General features: G+C 56.6%; 1 protein-coding gene and 1 long non-coding RNA gene across 14 annotated transcripts in view; one reads left to right on the top strand and one right to left on the bottom strand.

Annotated features, from left to right (window-relative positions):
- Positions 1 to 2,711: 2,711 nt before the first annotated feature.
- On the bottom strand, positions 2,712 to 16,597 carry LOC103347116 (TBC1 domain family member 26). 3 transcript variants are annotated; one of them, XM_070058082.1, is made up of 11 exons: positions 16,490 to 16,577; positions 15,865 to 15,934; positions 15,623 to 15,708; positions 14,119 to 14,161; positions 13,638 to 13,718; positions 13,116 to 13,223; positions 9,904 to 10,024; positions 9,254 to 9,346; positions 8,802 to 8,867; positions 7,315 to 7,467; positions 2,712 to 6,152 (listed from the first exon to the last, which is right to left on the bottom strand). In XM_070058082.1, exons 1-11 carry the CDS (start codon positions 16,504 to 16,506, stop codon positions 6,118 to 6,120), a joined length of 873 nt encoding a protein of 290 aa, XP_069914183.1. In that variant the 5' UTR covers positions 16,507 to 16,577; the 3' UTR covers positions 2,712 to 6,117. The 3 variants fall into 3 exon arrangements, with proteins under 3 accessions (XP_069914183.1, XP_069914184.1, XP_069914182.1); XM_070058083.1 differs by lacking the exon at positions 2,712 to 6,152 and having other exon boundaries at positions 7,204 to 7,467; positions 16,437 to 16,597; XM_070058081.1 differs by lacking the exon at positions 2,712 to 6,152 and having other exon boundaries at positions 7,204 to 7,467.
- The window catches only part of LOC103347115 (USP6 N-terminal-like protein), a 26,072-nt gene continuing 14,188 nt past the window's right edge, over positions 7,088 to 18,971 (top strand). For 9 of the 11 annotated variants that reach the window (XR_011382531.1, XR_011382530.1, XR_011382525.1 and 6 more), the window contains exons 1-3: positions 7,088 to 7,225; positions 8,077 to 8,195; positions 18,017 to 18,092. This is a non-coding gene — a long non-coding RNA (USP6 N-terminal-like protein). Of the gene's footprint in view, positions 7,226 to 8,076; positions 18,093 to 18,971 lie in introns of all 11 variants that reach the window. The other 2 variants (XR_011382523.1, XR_011382524.1) reach the window with 2 other exon arrangements.

The following is an 18,971-nucleotide window of genomic DNA, read 5'->3' as shown; positions in this document are numbered from 1 at the left end:
GGTGGGGTGAACAGAAGGATGAAGGGTTTTGTGGCTGTGATTTATACATGAGGAACAGAGGTAGATGTTAAGTCCCTCGCCTGATATTTAAATCTAAGGCTACCAGGGAACTAAACAGGAGAAAGAAAATAACAGGTGATGTTATAAACACAGCCAGTATCAAATAAACTTTGAAAGATCTCTCTGGAAATGCTGTTAAAATGCAGCTCAACTCTTTGTTTATTTGGTTGATTTTCTCTGAGGCTGAGGGTGCAAGAAGCAGGAAAATAAATACATCATGTGATGCCATTGTTGGAGAACTACAGAGAGGCAGGTTAACTGATGAAGTTCAAGTGTCAAGGAGAAAATCCCCTTTGAGCCACTTTAGATCTCGGGAGGTGCCAATCTTCCTGGGCCCTGATATTAAAGTCCTCTTAGTGTGAAACTAGGTCCAGTTGGCAGAAGAGAGCAGCAAATGACATTTTGGAGGCTGGCCTAATCTGATGAACAATTAAATCACATTTCCCTGAAATCTGCCTTTCCAAATATTGTCTGTGCTCATGTCAAGATGGAAAGTCACTTTGTGCAAGCATGTTGGTTTAGAAATGAAATGTCCTCTAACATAAATTGAAGCAATTTCTCTGTTCATCAGGTCACCTTTCTAGAATTCTCCAAGAGTCACCTGCAGCCACAGTCTTCCATTTAAGCATCTGCCCTCACATCCACCCACTCCACTCCCTACCTTTCTTTCTACTTATTGACTCACCAGAATTAGTAACTCATTTTGGTGCTATTTCTGCTGTAGGGTTACCCAAGTTAATATGTGTGTAACTGTGGCTGACTCATCATTCACTGGAGTTTGAAACATCAGAAGCAAAGAGTTAAGGGAATGGAGAAGCAGGCAGCAAGGTCATTGCAGTCTCCTACCAAGCAAGCTTTCTTTTCCCTGGGGACTGGGACCAGTTTCCTGTGAAAATGTCAGGTATCATGGAAGCGAGTTCATGAAGGAACTAAGATCAAAATGCTCCAATGTGTTCTTTTAGAAAATGAGAACATTATAGGAGAGATGTGTGCAGTCCTCAGAGAGGAAGGGTTGTTCAGAGGTGTGTGTGCGGTGGTGGTGGGGCAGGTAGATTGATGCAGGAGACTGTCACAGCCTAGGTATTCACTGTAGGGACAAGAGCCACTAAGCCAATTCATCTCAAGACAACCCTGGGAGCATTTGTGGGGAGGTCGGATAGTTAAAATGAGGGTTCATGAATCATTGATATAAGATTTTTTTTAAGTCAGCTTTGCTAACACTGAAATGGAACCATCCAACTTTGTCACTAGAGTGAGCAGTCTCTTAAAGGCCAGTTCCTCTGATGGACTGCATGCTGGGGAGATACCATAACTTGTATCTGAAGCTATATCATGCATATTTTCTCCTACCCAAGCAAAAGTAGAGTCAACTCCTCAGTAAGTAATAAAGTAGTACATGTTTTGTTTAAAAATATCTTTTTAGAGCTCCTGATTCTGGAATGTGGAATAGGTATTTCTCTATTGCTCCCACTAATGATCACTGAAAAAATTGGCTATTATTTAGAAAACAAGGATAAGAATACTGAAAGGTATAGAAATGAAGGCAGACCAACTAGGGACTTTAGCACCCAAGAAATCACACAGTGGTGAATTTCCTGGCTTTTCTGTGTTCTTACATATTTCAGACTGAGAACTCAAGAAGCCAGCATTTCAGAAGTCCCAACAAGTGTAGACAAAATAAGCCATAACCAAAGCCTGCTTTCTCTTGTCAAAGAATCAAGAAAAGTACAGCCAAGCAAGACAGAAATCACTTAGTCAACAGTCATTGGATTGCACATAAAGACCCTAGTTAGTCCCACCCTATCACAAGACAAGGCCAAATGTGGAGCCTACACTTCCAGCTTCTTGATTCAGAAACGAAGAACCGCAGCACCCTCCTTGGGATGGTGTCAAGGCCCAATAGGGAACTTAGATTTTTCATCTTCACTTGTCTTTAGAGAGACCTGGCTTGTTGTCAGTGGAGGCCATATGGAATTCCTGTGTGTTCACCCCAAAGCAAGCCACTCATTGCAGTAATGAGACACCTCTCCTCCTTTGTACTGGGGTAGTGTCCTAGGAAGCATACCAGAGCCTTCTAGGACACTTTTGTTTTGTTTTGTTTTGTTTTACTTACGATGCAGGGAGGCACCATGGTGAATCTTGAGGAAGGAAAGAGGATGTGTGTGTGTATGTGTGTGTGTGTGTGTCAAGAAAAAGATGAGCAAGTGCATGAGCAAGACCAAGTCAGAACTAGAGATGTGTAGAGCAGCATGTAAGAAAAGAACTACACTAACATATGAGGGCTCTTGGAAAATGAATCTAATGAGAAAACTATGCATGGAAATTTTAAAAAAAAGTGTTCTGTAGCAAAACAAATGAAACATCTGGGTATACTTCCAACAAAATATGCAAAATCTCTATGTGGATCACCACAAAGCTCCTAAAAAAGTCTCAAGGAAGAACTAAACATTTGGAGACACATTCTATGGTCATGGATTGGAAGACTCAATCTAGCCCAGATATCTGTATTTCTTCACTGAATAGACCAACACAGTCTTAATAAAAATCCTATCAATGTGGCCAGCACTGTGGCGTAGCGGGTGCTGACATTCCATATAGACGTTGCTTTGAGTCCTGGCTGCTCCTCTTCCAATCTAGCTCTCTACTCTGGCCTGGGAAGCAGTAGATGGTGGCCCAAGTGCTTGGGCCCCTACCATCCGTATGGGAGAATCAGATGAAGGTCAGGGCTCCTGGCTTCAGATCAGCACAGTTCCAGCTGTTGTGGCAAATTGGGGAGTGAGTCAGCAGATGGAAGACCTCTCTCTTGCTCTCTCTCTCTTCCTCTTCTTCTCTGTGTAACTCTTTGAAATAAATAAATCTTCAAAAAATCCTATCAAGATGTTTTACAGTTACCAAACTGATTTTAAAATGTATGTGGGGATGAAGATACCCTGAAGATCCCACTGCCCATAATTGAAGATGAACACACTGGAGGACTGACGTGTCACAGCTTCACTAACTTATGAGACAACCAATCATGGCAATGTGGGATTAGTGAGTGTCAGAATGGTAACCCCGGAAGAGACCTTCACGAATACAGTTATCAGACTTTTGACAAGAAAGCAAAGTGATACAATGGAGAAAGTCTTCTTAAGAAAGAGCACCAGGTTTGTGAAATCTCCATTCCAGGGAGGGCAAAGGACTGTCCAAAGGCAGGTGGCTTTCAATGGAGACAGATGCCTGCGGGTCACCCTGCACATGGCTGACCAGGGGTGGATGGTTCGAGGCCATAGGCACCAGGAAAGTCTCTAGGTGTGCGTTCCCATTAGTAACACTGTTTAGGGCATGTTCCTGGACAGGTGGACTGCCTGCACATCTCTGAGTACACTGTGGTCCACCCAGGAAGCCAGGGCAGAGCACAAAGCACAGCACAGGCTTGACCTGGACAGAGGCCTTCCCATCCACTTCACCTGCCCTGTAGCAACCTTGCCTGCAAGCTCATCATCGGGCTCACATCTTCCCCCAGATAAGGAGCAGAAGAAGCAGGTGAAGACTCCAAAATATGGCCTTATGGTTCCCAGGAACAAGAGGACCAGCCTCGAGCACTGGAGAACAGGAGCAGGCTCAGGACTGGCCCATGGCTGTGGCTCCCCAGCCTGGAGAGATGAGTCATCAGCACAGTAGCCACTTGTCACCCTCTATCTTGTCAGCTTCTGGCCTCAGCGTGATTCTGCAAAAAGCACCCTGTGGGGACCAGCGATTCTGAGCCCTTGGGGTCCTGCCACTGACACAGCCATGGCTCATTCAAGAATGGAGTACAGACTCAACAGCTAGAGAATCCTGGGCCTTCCAGACCCAGGGGAAAATGGCTATGGCCTAACCTGCCCCAGGTGGCTTCTGATGAACAGGGCCTAGTGGCCCTTTGGAGGTTGTATGGGTTGAGGAAGAGGCTACAAATGTCTGGGACCCTTGGAGAACTGGGATGCTCTCTCTGCCCAAGGCAGGGTTCCAGACTCCTTCCCTGTGGAGTCTCCAGGCCAGGAGCCTCTGAGCCAGGATTCTCTTCTCCCAACATCAAGGGACACATTATCCATGCTAATGACCCCTAGTGACAGCATGACCTGGAGAAGCTGAACCCACTGTGACAGCAGACCAGGAGGCCTGAGCTGCCAGAGGGCATGTGGGCATCTGGCCAGCCAGGTGTGCCACCAGGACTACCTGGACATTCTGGGGCTGCCTCCACCCACTGGCATCCTGGTCTGTGGTCAGAAGTGCCCTGGGGGTCCTCTCACGGGCTCAGGCCATGAGATGCTGGATTGTGAGAAGGGGCAGAGAGGATGGAAGCAAAGAGGGAAGAAGAGTGGGAACCTGGTGCCCACATACCCAGGACAGTGCACAGAGGTGATCATGGGCCTGGTCCCTTGGCTGGACCCACACTCCTGAACTGTCCCAAAGGCCACATGTACCCAGCCACTGCTGCTCCTCCAGTGCTCCCCTGGTCCACGCTGGGCACAGGTCAATCTCAGGAACTGATGGAGCACCCTGAGCCAGGTCTCTGCCTGCATCTGGTGGCTGTGGCACCTGCAGCCTCTTGCAAGGGACTCAGGGACCCTGTGTGGCAGCTTGGCTCCAGGGGTCACAAAATCAAATACATTCTGAAATAAACAATTTAGTATACAATCAACAAGGGGGCAGAAGTTCCCGGGTTCCCTCACAAAGGCCAGAGGGGTATGTGGCAGCCCACAGGAGCCTGGGTCTGTGTCCTATCTCATCTCCTGCTCTGAGGGTGCCCATAGCAACTGTGGCAGTGGGTTGGATCCTTGGCTGAGATAAGCTAGGGTGAGGCCACTCAGGGAGGGGGAGAGGAGCTCCAGAGAGGAACCTTGTCAATCAGGGAGTCCACTGGGCATAGAGAAGCTAGATTCTGGCCGAGTTGAGCTAGGGTGAGGCTGTTCAGGGAGGTGGAGAGGAGCTCCAGAGAGGAGCCTTGTCCATGGGGGAGGCCGCTGTGCTCAGACAGGCTAGGCTTCTGGCCCGTCTGAGCTGGACACCTGGTGGGCTCTTCTTCCCCTCCAGGTGCCCACACACATCCAGCTCCTCCATGGAATGGGCAGCAAGGAGGCCTCGAGCCAGGGAGGGCACACAGGCCTGGTCTCCCAGCACAGGGCTGGCTCCTGCAGGCTCCAGCCCATGAGTGTCCCCAGAGTGCATGGGGCTCCCAAGCAGGGTAGGTGTCTTCAGCCCTGCTCCCAGGGCTGGCACAGCCTGCATGGGCCCAGGATCCAGGGGCTCTGAGGCAGGTGGGGGAGGGGCCCTGAGATCCTGCTGGCCACCCAGCTCCAGGGGCCAGAAATCAGCGCCTTTGACAGGCGGGCTGAGATTTGGGAGGCCCCCCCATCGGGACAGGTCTCCCCTGCTCTGCAAGCTCTGTGGGGCCAAGAGGCCTGGGCCACGCAGAGACTCTGAGGGCTTCACAGACAAGGCTGGGGATGAGGGCTCCGGGGAGGCACCCTCTTAACGGCCTCCCTCATCATGCTCTTCAAAAATCGTCGCCAGCAGGAGGAATCACAGGTTTCGCAGCAGCTTTGGCCAGGGAGATGCAGGGCACTCAGCAGCCTGGTCTTTCTCCTCTTCCTCCTCCTCCTCTTCCTCTTACTTCTCCTCCAGGCCGCTGTAGTACTCCTCATCGTCAGAGTCGGAGTCATCATCTTTGAAGGTCATGTTGAGTTTGGTCAGGGAAGTCCAGCGCCGGAGGGGGCCTAGCTCATCTACCCAGGAGCACTGTGGGCCCGAGAGGCTGGTGGTGCCCCCTGACCCTGAGGCCCCCGTGGAGGAGCCTGGGACGTGGGGCTTGGTGCTGCTCTTGCCATGACTGCCCTTCTCCTCCTTGGCGTGTTGCTTGAAGTCGGGCTGAACGGCAGATCCGAGAGGACTGGTCCCCTCGGGGACAGAAGCTGAAGCCCATGCTGGCTCCTGGGGAGTTGCAGCAGCGGGGTGGCACCCTTTGCTCTCCTCAATGATGGTCTTGCGCTTGAGGGACACTGATGGGGGAGCGTGCTCCTGAGAGCCAGGTGGCACCTACAGGGCCAGGCTGCCATCTTCCATTGGTTTTGCTGGAAGAACAGATGGGTTTTGCTTCTGTATGGCCACCATCTGGCCTGCAGGGTGCCTGCCCTGACGTGACCCTTGGGGTCCCCATCACTTGGTGTGACGCTCAGGACACCTCCAGCCTTCTGGCCACAGAAGGAAAAGTGCTTGCAGCCTGGGCCATGGGAATGACGGGGACACTTCTGGTTCTTCCTGCAAGGCCCCACATGCTGGACACTCCTTGAGCCCCCCTCCTCACTCTCTCATCTCTGGGGACCGCTGGCACCAACTCAGGACCCCATCACCTACCCCACCTGAAATCCTGGGCCCTAACAGTGCATTGGCTGAGTTACCCGCATCTGAGTCCCTCCTGAATTGTAGGAAGGGAACTGAGCCTAAGATGATGGGGGTGAGAGCTGGGCTGTGGGGCAGACATGGAGTCTGGTTCAGGCCCTCAGGGACAGGGAATGCAGTTTCTAAAGAGGTGGCAGGAGTGCCCTGTGTTATCTGCCCCTGGGCCACTGTGCCTTTCCTGGTGAGATTGGGCTGTCACTGCTTCTGTCCCATGAGCACCAGGGTAGGCAGTACCTAGAAGCACAGTGGGGCCTCCCCAGTGCCTGAACAACCTGCACCTGGGCCCCCACTGCCAGCCTCTAGAGCTGGGACAGACCCATCTCTGCTCTTCATGGGGACCCAGGCGCTCAGGTCCTTGATGGCAGCAGCAGCAGGGACGAGTACGGGGACCCCTGCCCACCAGAGCCCAGAGGCCAGTGCTGCTCCGGATCCCGCTGACTTCTGTTTGCTCAAGGCTAGGACTGCAGAGCCCACACTCAGCTGCACTTGGGTTCTGCCGCGGGGGCCCCCAGCGCCTGCCTCTGCACCCACCCTGCTCACAGGAGTGGACTCAGCCCCCACAACTGGGCTCAGGGCACCTGGGCCTTCCAGGGGTCCTCAGATGGCTGAAGGAGATCCAGTGCCAGCTGGACCATCCCGCAGGAGGATCCAGGGAAGCTGCCCGAGGCCCCACCAGGCCATGCTGTCAGAAGCTCCTGAAAGCAGAACTGCTGAGCCTGGGGAGGTCAAGGAGGACTAGGAAGAGGTGAGACCCTGGGCAGGGCTGCCAGGGCTGGCACTCCCACTACTGACTCCCCCAAGGGAGCATGGGATGGGGCCGTGTGCTGGATTCACCTTCAGGAGGCAGGAGGCACTGGAGCTTCCCCAGCTCATGCATGGAGGCCCGCAGCTGCCTGATGGCCGCATCCTCGCTCAGTGACCAAGCCTGCTTCAGGGTCACCTGCAGGAACTCCCGGATGTGGTCCCTGGACATCTTCAGCAGGCACTCTAGACATGGGGGCGGGCATCAGGCTAGGTGGAGCCCTAGGGATGGTGCAGCCACCATGGCTGCTCCAATCCTTGTTCCTGCTGCAACCCCTGACCCTGGCCCTGTCCCCCACTTGCTGGCCCTGAGGCTCAGCCTCAGCTTGGACCACCCTCAGCAGGACAGGGCCTGCCTGGTCTGCACAGCAGGCTCCCTCTTGTGTCTGCTGGGCCTGGGGAAGCTCAGCCCTGCTCAGAGTCACAGGACACCAGGTCAAGAGAGCCAGGCACTGGGAAAGGAACACATGCAGGGACTCCTGAATGTGGTCCCGGGACATCTTCAACACAGGCTCTAGACGTGGTGGTGGGTGTCAGGCTGGGAGGTGCCATAGGGATGGCACAGCCACCATGGCTGCTCCATCCCTGTCCCTGCACCAGACATGGTCTGCAGACCCCCTTGGACACCCATGAGTGTCAAGCCCTAGAGGAGACTGATCAGGGGCCACTTTTCCTGGGCAATGACCTTGGCCACTTCTCCCAGTGGACTTTTGAGTTTTTGGGGTTGGAAATGAAATGGGATTTGCAATGCCCCCTAAGCTGACCAAGAACTCAGAAAACTCGTCCCTCCCCCAGGTTCTGCTCACCCAGGCCAAGTATGAGACCCCCCCAAGTCCTCCATCCCCAGCACCATGGCCTCTGATGGCCCTGAAGACTTACTTCGATGGACCTTGAGGACAGTGTATACCATGATGGTGAGTACGTGCGTGCCCTCAAGGATGTAGATGTCCCACATCCTAAGTGCCAGGGGGAACGGCAACTGGGGACAGAGGCATTGGAGGACCCCGTGTGTCAGGGCCTCAGCAGGGCCCACAGTGGGTGGGTGTGCAGTGTTATGGGGCATCCTAGCTGTGCCCTAGAAGCCCAGAGAGAAAGAGCACCAAGACCTATCCAGGACCCCGGGGCCACCCAGAATGCTCTGCACACTTTGGAAGCCACACTGGAGATGCCGGACACACCAGGGACCTGGGGGATGGGTCAGCCCTTGGGCTGTGCTGACACCAGCCTCTGCCACTGGGGGTCCATGGATCTCCTGCCTCTCACTGTAGGGCTCTGGCCTTTGCCAGGCTCTCAGGATGGGTCCTGGTGGGACCTGTCCCCTCCTTGATGTCCCTGAGGCTCAGCCTCAGCTTGGACCACCTTTAGCAGGGCAGGGCCTGCCTGGTCTGCACAGCAGGCTCCCTCCTATGTCTGCTGGGGCTGGGGGGGCTCAGCCCTGATCAGAGTCACAGGCCACCAGGACAAGAGAGCCAGATACTGGGCAGGAGCTTCCCTGGGCAAGGGGTCCCTGGGGCACTTACCCCATCCAGGAAGCCCTGGATGCACCAGTGCACGGTGTAGTCCTCCAGGTACACACCCTTCTTCTCCTAAGAAGAGGCAGAGGGGGCTCAGGGCCCAGGGCCCAGGGCTCAGGCCTGACTCCCTCTAATCTGTGCCCTGTGGCAGAGCCCCTGGGTGCAGGAAGCCCAGCAGCAGGTGCATCCCCTCTCCCAGCCATGCAGATTCCTGAAGGGACACAGGTCCCTCAGTCCACTCTGCCCTGGGGACAGCGTTTCCCTTCAATCTACGCAAACTCTGGGGGACCAAGTGCAGGAAATCAAACCAGCACCCAAGCTGCCGCAGTCTCCAGTAACCAAGAAAAGCCTTGGTGAGGATGTAGCCTCCCCTGGCCCAGGAAGCAGTCAGGACCCCTCTCTGTCCTCCCCTCCCTGAGCACAGAGCCCCCGAGAGGAGAAAGGAGATGTTTACTTACCAGGTGTTTCTCCAGGGAGGGGAGCACGCGATGCATGATATCTCTCAGGTGTTGCTTGAATCACTCCAGTTTTGGGGTCTGGTGTGTAGAAATCTGAGTAATAGCAACCCCCCAGCCCTCATTCAGGGTGTATTCCCAAGAAAGCTGGAGAGCCAAAGGCTTGGGGTGGGGTCTTTGAACATGGAGGGTCAGGGGAGGCTCTAACAGGCAGGGGAGCATCAGGGGAAGGGGGGTACAGCTGACAGCCCAGGGCAGTGTGCCTTAGTTGACTGCTGGGCTGACTGCAGTCACACTGGGTGCCTAAGGGCCATCTGGTCACTTGAGGTGTGGAGGGGTCACCATAGAATGGATGCTCCTTCTGCAGGTGTGTGGCTCACTGGGTGGAAGTCTCGGTAGAGAGATGTAAAGCAGTAAGGCCAGTACGGACCTAAGGGTCATTTGTCAAAGACAAGGCACAGGACCTTTGTGTGATGGGAAGTGAGGGGTATGGCTTGGTATTGGGCCCTCTGCCGGCCCTGGCTTCTAAGGAAGTATTCTGAGGGAGACTGCCCTATGCACGCAGCAGCCAGCGAGGGACAATGTCCCAGTCACTTGTCTGCATGCCCATCCCTGCACTTGCACGGACCACTCCCACCACACCCATCACCCACCATGCATCGAGTGCTGGCTGTCCCCCATGAGCTGGACTAGGGCCCAGAAAGCATCCTCTTCACTCAGCCACATCAGCAGCAGGGCTGCCACGTGGCTTAGGCCTTGGCTGTAGCCCAATTCCTGGAAGAACACAAAACACATCAGAGGGACCTCCCTGGCTGGGATGATCTCACATGGCAAAGGTGACCTCTCCTGGGAGGGCTGAGCGTTACTACCAGGCCCCACTGCTGCCCCTTGGGTGTCAGGATCTCAGGGACTGGAGCACAAGCCAGCTCTCAAAGTTCCTGGAGCGACTCCTGCAGGGTCTGAGCGCAGGCTGTGCAGGGTTAAGAAGAGGTATGAGCCCCACCCCAGATGTCAGGAAGGGGAAGACTGTTGTGGGAGTGCAGACTGCACACCCGTGATGGCCTCTGGAGCTCTCTGCTGCACAGGTGCCCTGCTGGGCCCCACTGCAGACGTGAGGAAGAAGAACCATAGTAAGGCCTGCCTGGGCCAGAACAGAGCCCAGCCCAGGAGAAGGCTTCCGTTCTGCCCCCAGAATTGAGGTTGGGGCCAAGGAGGCCATGAGCCTGAACTCTACCCCTCAGTCTCTGCCTTGTGGATTAGAGAGGCCCCCTCAACACAGGCTGGGATCTCTGTGACCAAGGGTGCCCTGCAGGGACTGCCGGGATAGCACCTGCGATATGATACCAGAATATTCACGGGGTTGTACATCGAATATGTGAGGAGCACCTCGAATAAGGAGCGTTGTCTGGAAGAGAAAGGACAGAGGCTATCCGTGTGGCTCTGCCTAACACAGCCTGACAGCTACACGCAGGGCCCGTGATACTCTGCTCATGAGCAGTGACATCATCAGGGCACCTGCATGTTGTCCACCGTGTGGGTGAGTGCTGCCTGCAGGGACACTAACATCTCCCACGGTGCAGTCATGTGCAGTTTCATTTCCCCAGGTGGGTGTTCATTGCACAGGTGAGCGTTCCACTGTGGGAGGTGCAGTCCCGTGGGTCTAAGCTGTGGAGAGTCAGCCTCCCATGCACGTTCAGCCTGGCAGGGAGCAGCTCCTGTGGCCTATGTGTTCCCCATGAGCCTCTGTGGCCAAACTCCCCACCTCCCCCAGCCCGTGGCCACCACTGCCCTGTTGTGTGTCCCAGGGTTTGGCCTCTTGCAGATGTCCTGTGAGTGGATCATAGCAGGTGTAGCCTTTGAGGGACGCATCCTCTCTTAGCAGAATGCACCTGAGATGCATCCAGGTGAGCCCAGGGCCGAGTCTCGTCCTGCTTCTCACTGAATCCCATTCTCGGATTCAGCTGTGACATGGGTTGCTTATCCGTGTCCCCACTGAGCATCATGCAGGCTAGTCCTACGTCCAGTGACTGTGAACACAACCCTGAATCCTGGGTGAGGGTTTTCTGTGCACTCAGCTGTTCTGGTGGTTGTGTACATGTGCGTGTGTGCTGGGGGTTCGTGTGGAATGTGTGTGTTTCTCATTGTGAGAAATGGCCCTGGGTGCTGCCGGTGGCCTGGGCGCTGTGCTCTGTTCCTGCAATGAACCAGAGTGGTGCTCACCTCACATTGTCCCCAGCACCCGGGGTCCTCAGTGGTCTTAGTTCCCCCATTCTCACAGCTGTGCACTGGTGCCCCGTTGTGCTTTAGGTGCTAAGTGTGTGTTCATGCGTTGAGTAGAATTGTGTGTGCCATCATGCAGGGGCCCTCCTGAGCCTTGGCCCGTGTCAGGGCAGGGAACCCTGATTTGCTTTCTTGTTATTTAGATTTACAAACTTCATTTTATATATTTTGTAAATACTGTCTCCCCTTGTGTTCCTTTTCATTTCATTCCCACCAAAGTGTCTTTGGGAAAGCAAACTGTTCAGTATAAATAGAAGGCCATGGATCCATTTTTTTCTGTCCTAGAGCAATTACGCTTTAGGTTTGAGCCCAAGTCTCTCCTAGGACCCCATGTGTACCAGGACCCTTGTACCTCCCTCCCCCGGGACCCCTGCAGCCCAGAGGCCTCACTTGGCTCTGTATCTCTCTCGAAACATGATGTGATTTCTGAACGTGCGTGCTACCTCTTCATCGATCTGTTGGACTTGATCTGAGCACAACCTGGCCCGTTCCTTCATCTCCTGCAGGGCAGGGCCGAGGGGGAGGGGCCAGCCTCAGGACGAGCCAACCCCCACTGTCACACAAGCACCCCAAAGCCACATCAGCTCTTCTGGTTGGCAGGGAGAGTTTTTCTGGGGGCAGCTCATTCCCCTGATCCAGGGAGGGTCAGGGGTTCCCCACTCACCTTAGGGCCCACGCCACCCCCAGTGCCCAGCAGAGGGGCCACTGCGGACCCGCTACAGTCAGCCTGAGGCCAGGGGCTCTGCCAATGTCCTTCTGTGCTACCTCTGCCTTCCCAGAGCAGGAGAGACTGAATCAGGCCTCCGAGCCTCCTCACTGGGCTCTCAGGCCCCACAGGACAGGAGTCAGCCTCACCCTGACCAGCCTTCAGGGCTGCCCCCTGCAGGAGAGCCCCAGCTCCATCAAGAGAGTGGACACCCTTCTTGGACTTGGAGCTGGCCCCAGGGGCAGCCCCCACTTGAAGACTTGGGGGAGGGCGGGGCTGGCGGCTCAGTTGCTCCTTGCTCCCTGATGTCAGCCAGGGAGGTGACAGTCAGCCCGGGGCCAGCCCTCTGATGGATCAGCCCTCATTCCCAGAAGCAGTTGAGAGCTGACTCTGACCGATGGAACCAGCAGGCCAGGTGGGGGCTGGGTGAGCTGAGGCCAGGCCAGGCATGAGAAGGCCCAGGTGAGGGCAGGGCCCGGTGAGCATAAGAAACACGCAAGCAGGTGTGGGGAGGGCCGTTAGGGACAGAGCCAGCTGAGGGCCCTAGCTCACAGGACTTCCACCTCATTCCAGGCCTTCTCTATGCATTCAGAACCCAGCACAATGGCACTGGGCAGTCCTGGGCCTAGAGGCAAGGTGGAACCACAGGGATGAGGGCTGTGGCCCTGACCGGATCCTTGTGTCCAGGCCCATTTGTGTGTGGGGAGACATGGAGGAGGCCTCTGGGGAGACATGGATGAGGCAGAGGGGAGGGCCGGGTGGGGGCCCCAACCGAATGACCACTCCTCCTTGGCATTACTTGTCCACCACGCGGGAGCCTCGGGCTCCTGACCAGGCCTGAGCAGGTCGGGCTGCCTCGGGTTGCGTGCAGAGCCATACCTCGAATTTGCCAGGGTTCTGGGCCTTCCTGGTATCCACGGAGAGCATCATGGCCCACACCTTGCCGCGCACCTGGGCGGGGATGCCTTTCTCAATTCTCCGGTGGAACTACAGGAGAGAGGAGGCTCTGGTGAGACCCGCCCCAGGCCCTCTGTTGGGGGGGAGCGTAGGGTGAGACAGCAGGAAGGGGAGCCCTGGGCTCTGTGCTATGTCCCCAGATCTGCCTGGACCTGGGCCTCCTGACCCAACAGTGAGAGGAGGGCCGAGGGCTCAGTGCAGTCTCTGTGGTGCACTCACTGCCCACACAGGGCACCAGGAACTGTGCCTGCCCTGCATCTGGGAGTGGCCCCAGGGGAGACTTTGGATCTTCTACTGCGACAGTGTCCTGGGTGTAAGGGCATTGGGCTGAGATGACCTGTGTCCTTTCAGGGCAGGACAGTTGTGTCTGAGAGGCACAGCGATGGGCACCATCCATTGTAGCTCCGCCCCCAGTGGTCCCCAGGGGCCCTCAGGTCCAGGCACCTTCTCACTGCTGTGGTACTTGGTGAAATTTCGCAGCATCTTGTTCCATTTTTGCAGTCGGCGGCCCTCCTGATGTTTACGCTGGGAATGGAGACAGGATGGCGTGAGCCCAGCAGTGTCCTCTGGAGAGGCCACGGGTGCAGCTCAGGAGCCTGTGGAGAACTCAGCTGGGAGGAGCCAGCAAAGGGGAAGACCACAGCACCCAGACCTTCCAACTAGGGGAGCCTCAGGGGCTTGGGCTCTGCCTACAGGACAAGCCATCCTCAAGCCAGTCCCATCTCATCCAGCAAGTGGGCCATAGTGGCCCACAGGCGGGGACTCCAGAGCTGCAGGCCTACACTGGGGCATGTGGGCCTCAACAGATCTCCTGGGGACTGCTGTCCCTGGAGGACCATATGGCACTCCCCTAACCACTGCCCATACCCACAGGCCTGCTAGTTCTGCCTCCTAGTTGAAGAGTCCATGGCCAAGGTCAGCTTACCCCTTGCATTGCCAGGCATCCAGGCCTGGGTGGCTTCTGCTTACTGAAAGGCAAGAGAGACAACACCATGAGAATGGGCACTGAACCTCGCACGGTCCACTTCCCAGCAAGGCTGGGACAGGACCTGTGTCCTCCTCACCCTGCTGAGGCACAGCCCAGGGGACAGAGAAGGGCAGGGAGGGGGCAGCCATGCTGCAGGCAGACACCCAGCAGGGGCTGGACCGTGAGCACAGGGAGCCCAGGGCCAGGCAGGAGCCCTTGCTGCCAGTGCTGCGAGTGTGCAGCTGGGGCTCAAGGCACCTGGGACCACCACACCCCCAGGGTCCCCTGCACCCACCCTCCCCACCATGTACTGGCCACCTGAGTTGCCTGATTCCCACCTCACCCTCCTCTGTCAGCCCGAACTGTGGCCATCTCTCCACCACTCGGCTCCTGCTTTTTCTCCAGGTTCTGGCACAACATGGAGGCAGAAACCCCTATCCCCGAGCTAAGTTGGGCTACTGAGTCACGCCAGAGATGGCCTGAGACGGATCCATGCCTCTAGGTCACCGGAGCCCACCTTCCAGCCACGGGGCCTCTCTCTCTGACATCTGTGGGAACAGCCTCCAAGTCTGCCTCCTGCCCCCAGGCCCACTCCTCCCAGCATAGACCCAGGGGCCGGGCCCTCCGCTGCAAACCCCTCTGCCCCGGTCTGTACTGGGGAAGTTTGCAGGCAGGTTCGGAGCCTTGAGGTCACACCCCTGGCCGTCCCTCAGGCCAGTTCTTTAAGCCTTTAGCTTGGCTCCTGAGACCCAAGTACCTCCTGGACAACTGCCCACCTTCTAGGATGGTGCTCCAACCCTGTGGACATAGCTCTGGAATGCTGATGGCCTGGTTGTGTCCCCTAGGAGCAGGGCAGGACCCTCAAGCCACCCCCTCTACTTAGCATGAACAGAGGCCTCAGAAGCAGAGTGCCCCGTGTTTGCCCCATGTCCAGCTCTGTCCCTGCCTACAGTTTTGTTTTTTTTTTTTGACAGGCAGAGTGGACAGTGAGAGAGAGAGACAGAGAGAAAGGTCTTCCTTTTGCCGTTGGTTCACCCTCCAATGGCCGCCATGGCTGGCACACCGCGCTGATCCGATGGCAGGAGCCAGGTGCTTCTCCTGGTCTCCCATGGGGTGCAGGGACCAAGGACTTGGGCCATCCTCCACTGCACTCCCTGGCCACAGCAGAGAGCTGGCCTGGAAGAGGGGCAACCAGGACAGAATCCGGTGCCCCGACTAGGACTAGAACCCAGTGTGCCGGCACCGCAAGGCAGAGGATTAGCCTAGTGAGCCGTGGCACCAGCCCCTGCCTTCAGTTTTGATTCACTCACTGGGTCATCACCTCTGGCCACACGCTGACCAGTGCCTGTACTGTGACAACAGATTGGATCAAGGAGGGGGCCTGGGGACAGGTGTGCTACCTAATGGCAGGGTTTCTGACCCTGGTCCCTCCCCTGGGTGTATCATAGTGCAATGGACTCACTGCAGGAATCTAAGTTTGTCTGGGACGAGCGCTCCACTCTCATCATCCTCTTCTCCCAGATGAAACTGGGCCTCTTTATGGGGACCCTGCAGGGAGAGTGGACCCAGGTGAGAAGCCTGGGTCTCAGTCACTGGGGGACCTGAGCCACCCTCCCCATGTCCCCAGGGAGGCAGGGTCTGGCTCTCACAGGCACAGTGCTTGAGACAGGGCCCCACCTCCTCCCCCAGCACCCTGGCCCGTACCTGCTCATGTTTCGTGATGATCGCTGCTTGCTCCTGGCCCCTGCCGGACCTCAGGGTGTCCATATCCAATCTGTAAGACACACACACTTGTGCGCTAGCACAGGGAGCCCACGGGAACTGCTGCCCTGAGGGCTGTCCCCCTGGTCAGAGGGGGGACAGTCACACAGCCAGGTGGGCGGGTACCTGGTGGTCGGGTCCCAGGAGGATGACTTGTCCAGAGCACAGGGACTAGGGATGGTTGGGGAAGGACAGCCCCCACATTGTCTCCCCTGCCCTCAGAAAGGATGCTCCTCCCCCAGCCTGGCATCCATGTGTACTCCAGGGAGCCCAAGTCTTAGGGTCTCCCTGGCCTGCTCCCAACCCCCGCATCTCTAGGCCTCTCAGAGGTGGACTCACTGCCCCACCTAACACCAGCTGATCTGACACAGACTCACACCAAGGCCCATTCGACACTGATGCCCAGCACAGCGGGAGGAATGAGATGACTGTATACACGTTTTGCACACAGGGGCCCACTGAGAGCTCAGTCACATCACTCATGGAACCTGGCATGGGAGACCAGTGCCACCCACCTGGCGTGACCTTCCCCACGTCACAGCTCATGCAGAGAACAAGTCCCACGCACCTCCATCGAGAATCCATTCAATTCTATCAAATGTGCCTCCTGCCTACGCTACCAACAGCTGGTCAGTTGGGCAGTAGATGCACTACTGACCACTGGTTGCCGACAACCCAGAGTGCACAGTTCTCACTGACTGTGACATAATGGGGCTGCCAGCCAATCCCAAGTGATGCACAGCTGTGGCATGGGTCAGGGTCCTCATATCGGCTTCATCAAAAGTCACCAAAAATGGAGCCTGTGTTCTCCCTAGGCCCGAGGTGAAGAGGGCAGGGCTCTGGCAGAACTGCCCCAGAACCAGGGGTGCCAGGGCCTTCTGCCGCCTGCCATAACGGTCCCAAGTCCCAGGCAACCTGCACCTTCTGCCCCTCCTTTATTCCTCTGCAATGTTATTGCAGCACAACTGTGAAGGTCTCTATTTGAACACTAGGTGGCACAGCGAGCCTCACATAGACCTGTTCCCACACTCGGGGGCTGCCCCTGCAATGACCTGAATGGAGACTCCCAGGGCTGCAGCCTCCTGTCCTACCACAGGCCCCACCCCAGCACTGCCAACCCCTGCTGACACCCCCTGCTCTGTTCCAGCCCCTCTTCCCAGGAGTTGTAGGAGGTGGACACAGGGGGTCCTCCTGGGATGGAGGGCAGGGAAGCCACCCGCTGAGCACCACCTGCATAGGACCTCAAGCCAGTGTGGCCAACTGTCCAGAGCAGGAGCCAGGGCCCTGTCCTGACACTGACCAGGGCTTCAGGCACAGAGCGCTGAGAACTCCTGGGCACCAGCTCCTGAGCCGCATGCTGGTAACACCTGGCTGTCTTCTACTGTGGGGTGCGCATGTATTTCTCTATGCATCATACATGTGTGCCCAAGATGGGTGTGTTCCAGGCCTCCCCTGGGACTAGAAGCTCCGTGCCTGAAGCACCCGGTCCTTGTCACTGTCACCTCATGGCATGCAGGCTACCCCTCATGGCATGCAGGCCCTCAACTCCACACTGAATGTATGAGAATGCCATGTTTTTCAATTTATTGGTATTTATTTGCATTCTACTGTTTGCCAGCAAGTCTGCAGGGCAGGGAGACTAAAGAGAAACTGCCCATGTCCGTGACCTTCAGGTGATGAGGCGAGCAAGGTTGCTGTGAGGACTAGAAAGAAACTGACAGGCAAGACAATGCCATGGCCGCGTGGCTTTAAGGGGTGCAGGGAGGCCTCCTGCCCCCGTGTCTGGGGAGAAGTTTCTCCAGGGGTTGGTGAGTGCTGCGTCAAGGTAGGGCAGGACAGCAGAGGGGAACACTTGGGTGGGTTCCTGGGCACAAGAGGGGCCCCTTGCAATGAGGAAGTGGAACAGAGAGTGCTGTGGTGCATGTGCAGGGGATGGGGACGCTGGACTCTGTGGTACCGGGCAGGCTGCAGATGAGACTTGGGTTGTCACTGCCCTGACCATGATGGGGTGAGCAGGAGAGGCTGTCCTGGGGCCTGAGACAGGGCAGGGAGGGGCTGGAGACAGGTGTATCTTTTTTTCCTTATCCACCTCCAGGGTCCTGACAGAGGAGGAGATGGCCAACAGGTGGGATCGTCACCTGACAGTAGGGGACAGAAGCCACGTTGCAGAGGTGAGTTCATCCCTCCCCCCGGGCGTCCTCCATGCTGGGCCAGGTTGGCAGGGGCTGTGCAGCCAGCTGCCTTGTCACCCAGAGCAGGATTCATCCAGGAGCCTCCTAAACCCATCAGCCTGGGGCCATCGTCTCAGCCTCACCAGTGAGTACTGTACTGAGGGCAACAGGAGTTCTTGAAGGAGTGTAGATTCCTGCCTTACCATGGGGCTGTGCCCACTGCAAGCCCACCTCCACTGTACCAAAGCAGCCCAGCAAGGCTTGGTGGGAAAATGGGGGGACACTTGGTGCCATCTCAGTGTAGCCTGCATGCCATGAGGTGACAGTGACAAGGACCGGGTACTTCAGGCGTGGAGCTTCTAGTCCTGGGGGAGGCCTGGAGCACACCCATCTTGGGCACACATGTGTGATGCACACAGAGAAATACATGCACACCCCACAGTAGAAGACAGCTCCCCCTCCCCGGAGTAGGCAGTGAGGATGCAGCAGGAAGGCAGCCTAAGCTGGAACCCTTGAGGCTGGGCCAACCCTGCTGGGGTCCCTGGGCTCTGCAGAGCCTGTGGTGACCATGAGCAGCCCAGGGGCTGGAAGGGCTGAGCTGCTGCTGGCAGTGACCCCTGCATCCCTCAGGGGTGTGTGTCCCGGAGAACAGCACCCCGGGTAGCTGCGGGCCTGTGACTGTTCCTGCCCGATGTGTGCTGTCCCTGTCCTTATGGTCAGCAGCAGCTTGGTGTTACCAGCATGCGGCTCAGGAGCTGGTGCCCAGGAGTTCTCAGCGCTCTGTGCCTGAAGCCCTGGTCAGTGTCAGGACAGGGCCCTGGCTCCTGCTCTGGAAAGTCTGGGCCACACCGGCTTGAGGTCCTATGCAGGTGGTGCTCA

The sequence above is a fragment of the Oryctolagus cuniculus genome, chromosome 15 (assembly GCF_964237555.1).
Source record: "Oryctolagus cuniculus chromosome 15, mOryCun1.1, whole genome shotgun sequence".
In the NCBI taxonomy this organism is placed as follows: domain Eukaryota; kingdom Metazoa; phylum Chordata; class Mammalia; order Lagomorpha; family Leporidae; genus Oryctolagus; species Oryctolagus cuniculus.
Note: the sequence above shows the minus strand (reverse complement) of the source record. Positions and strands in the feature narration are given on the sequence as shown.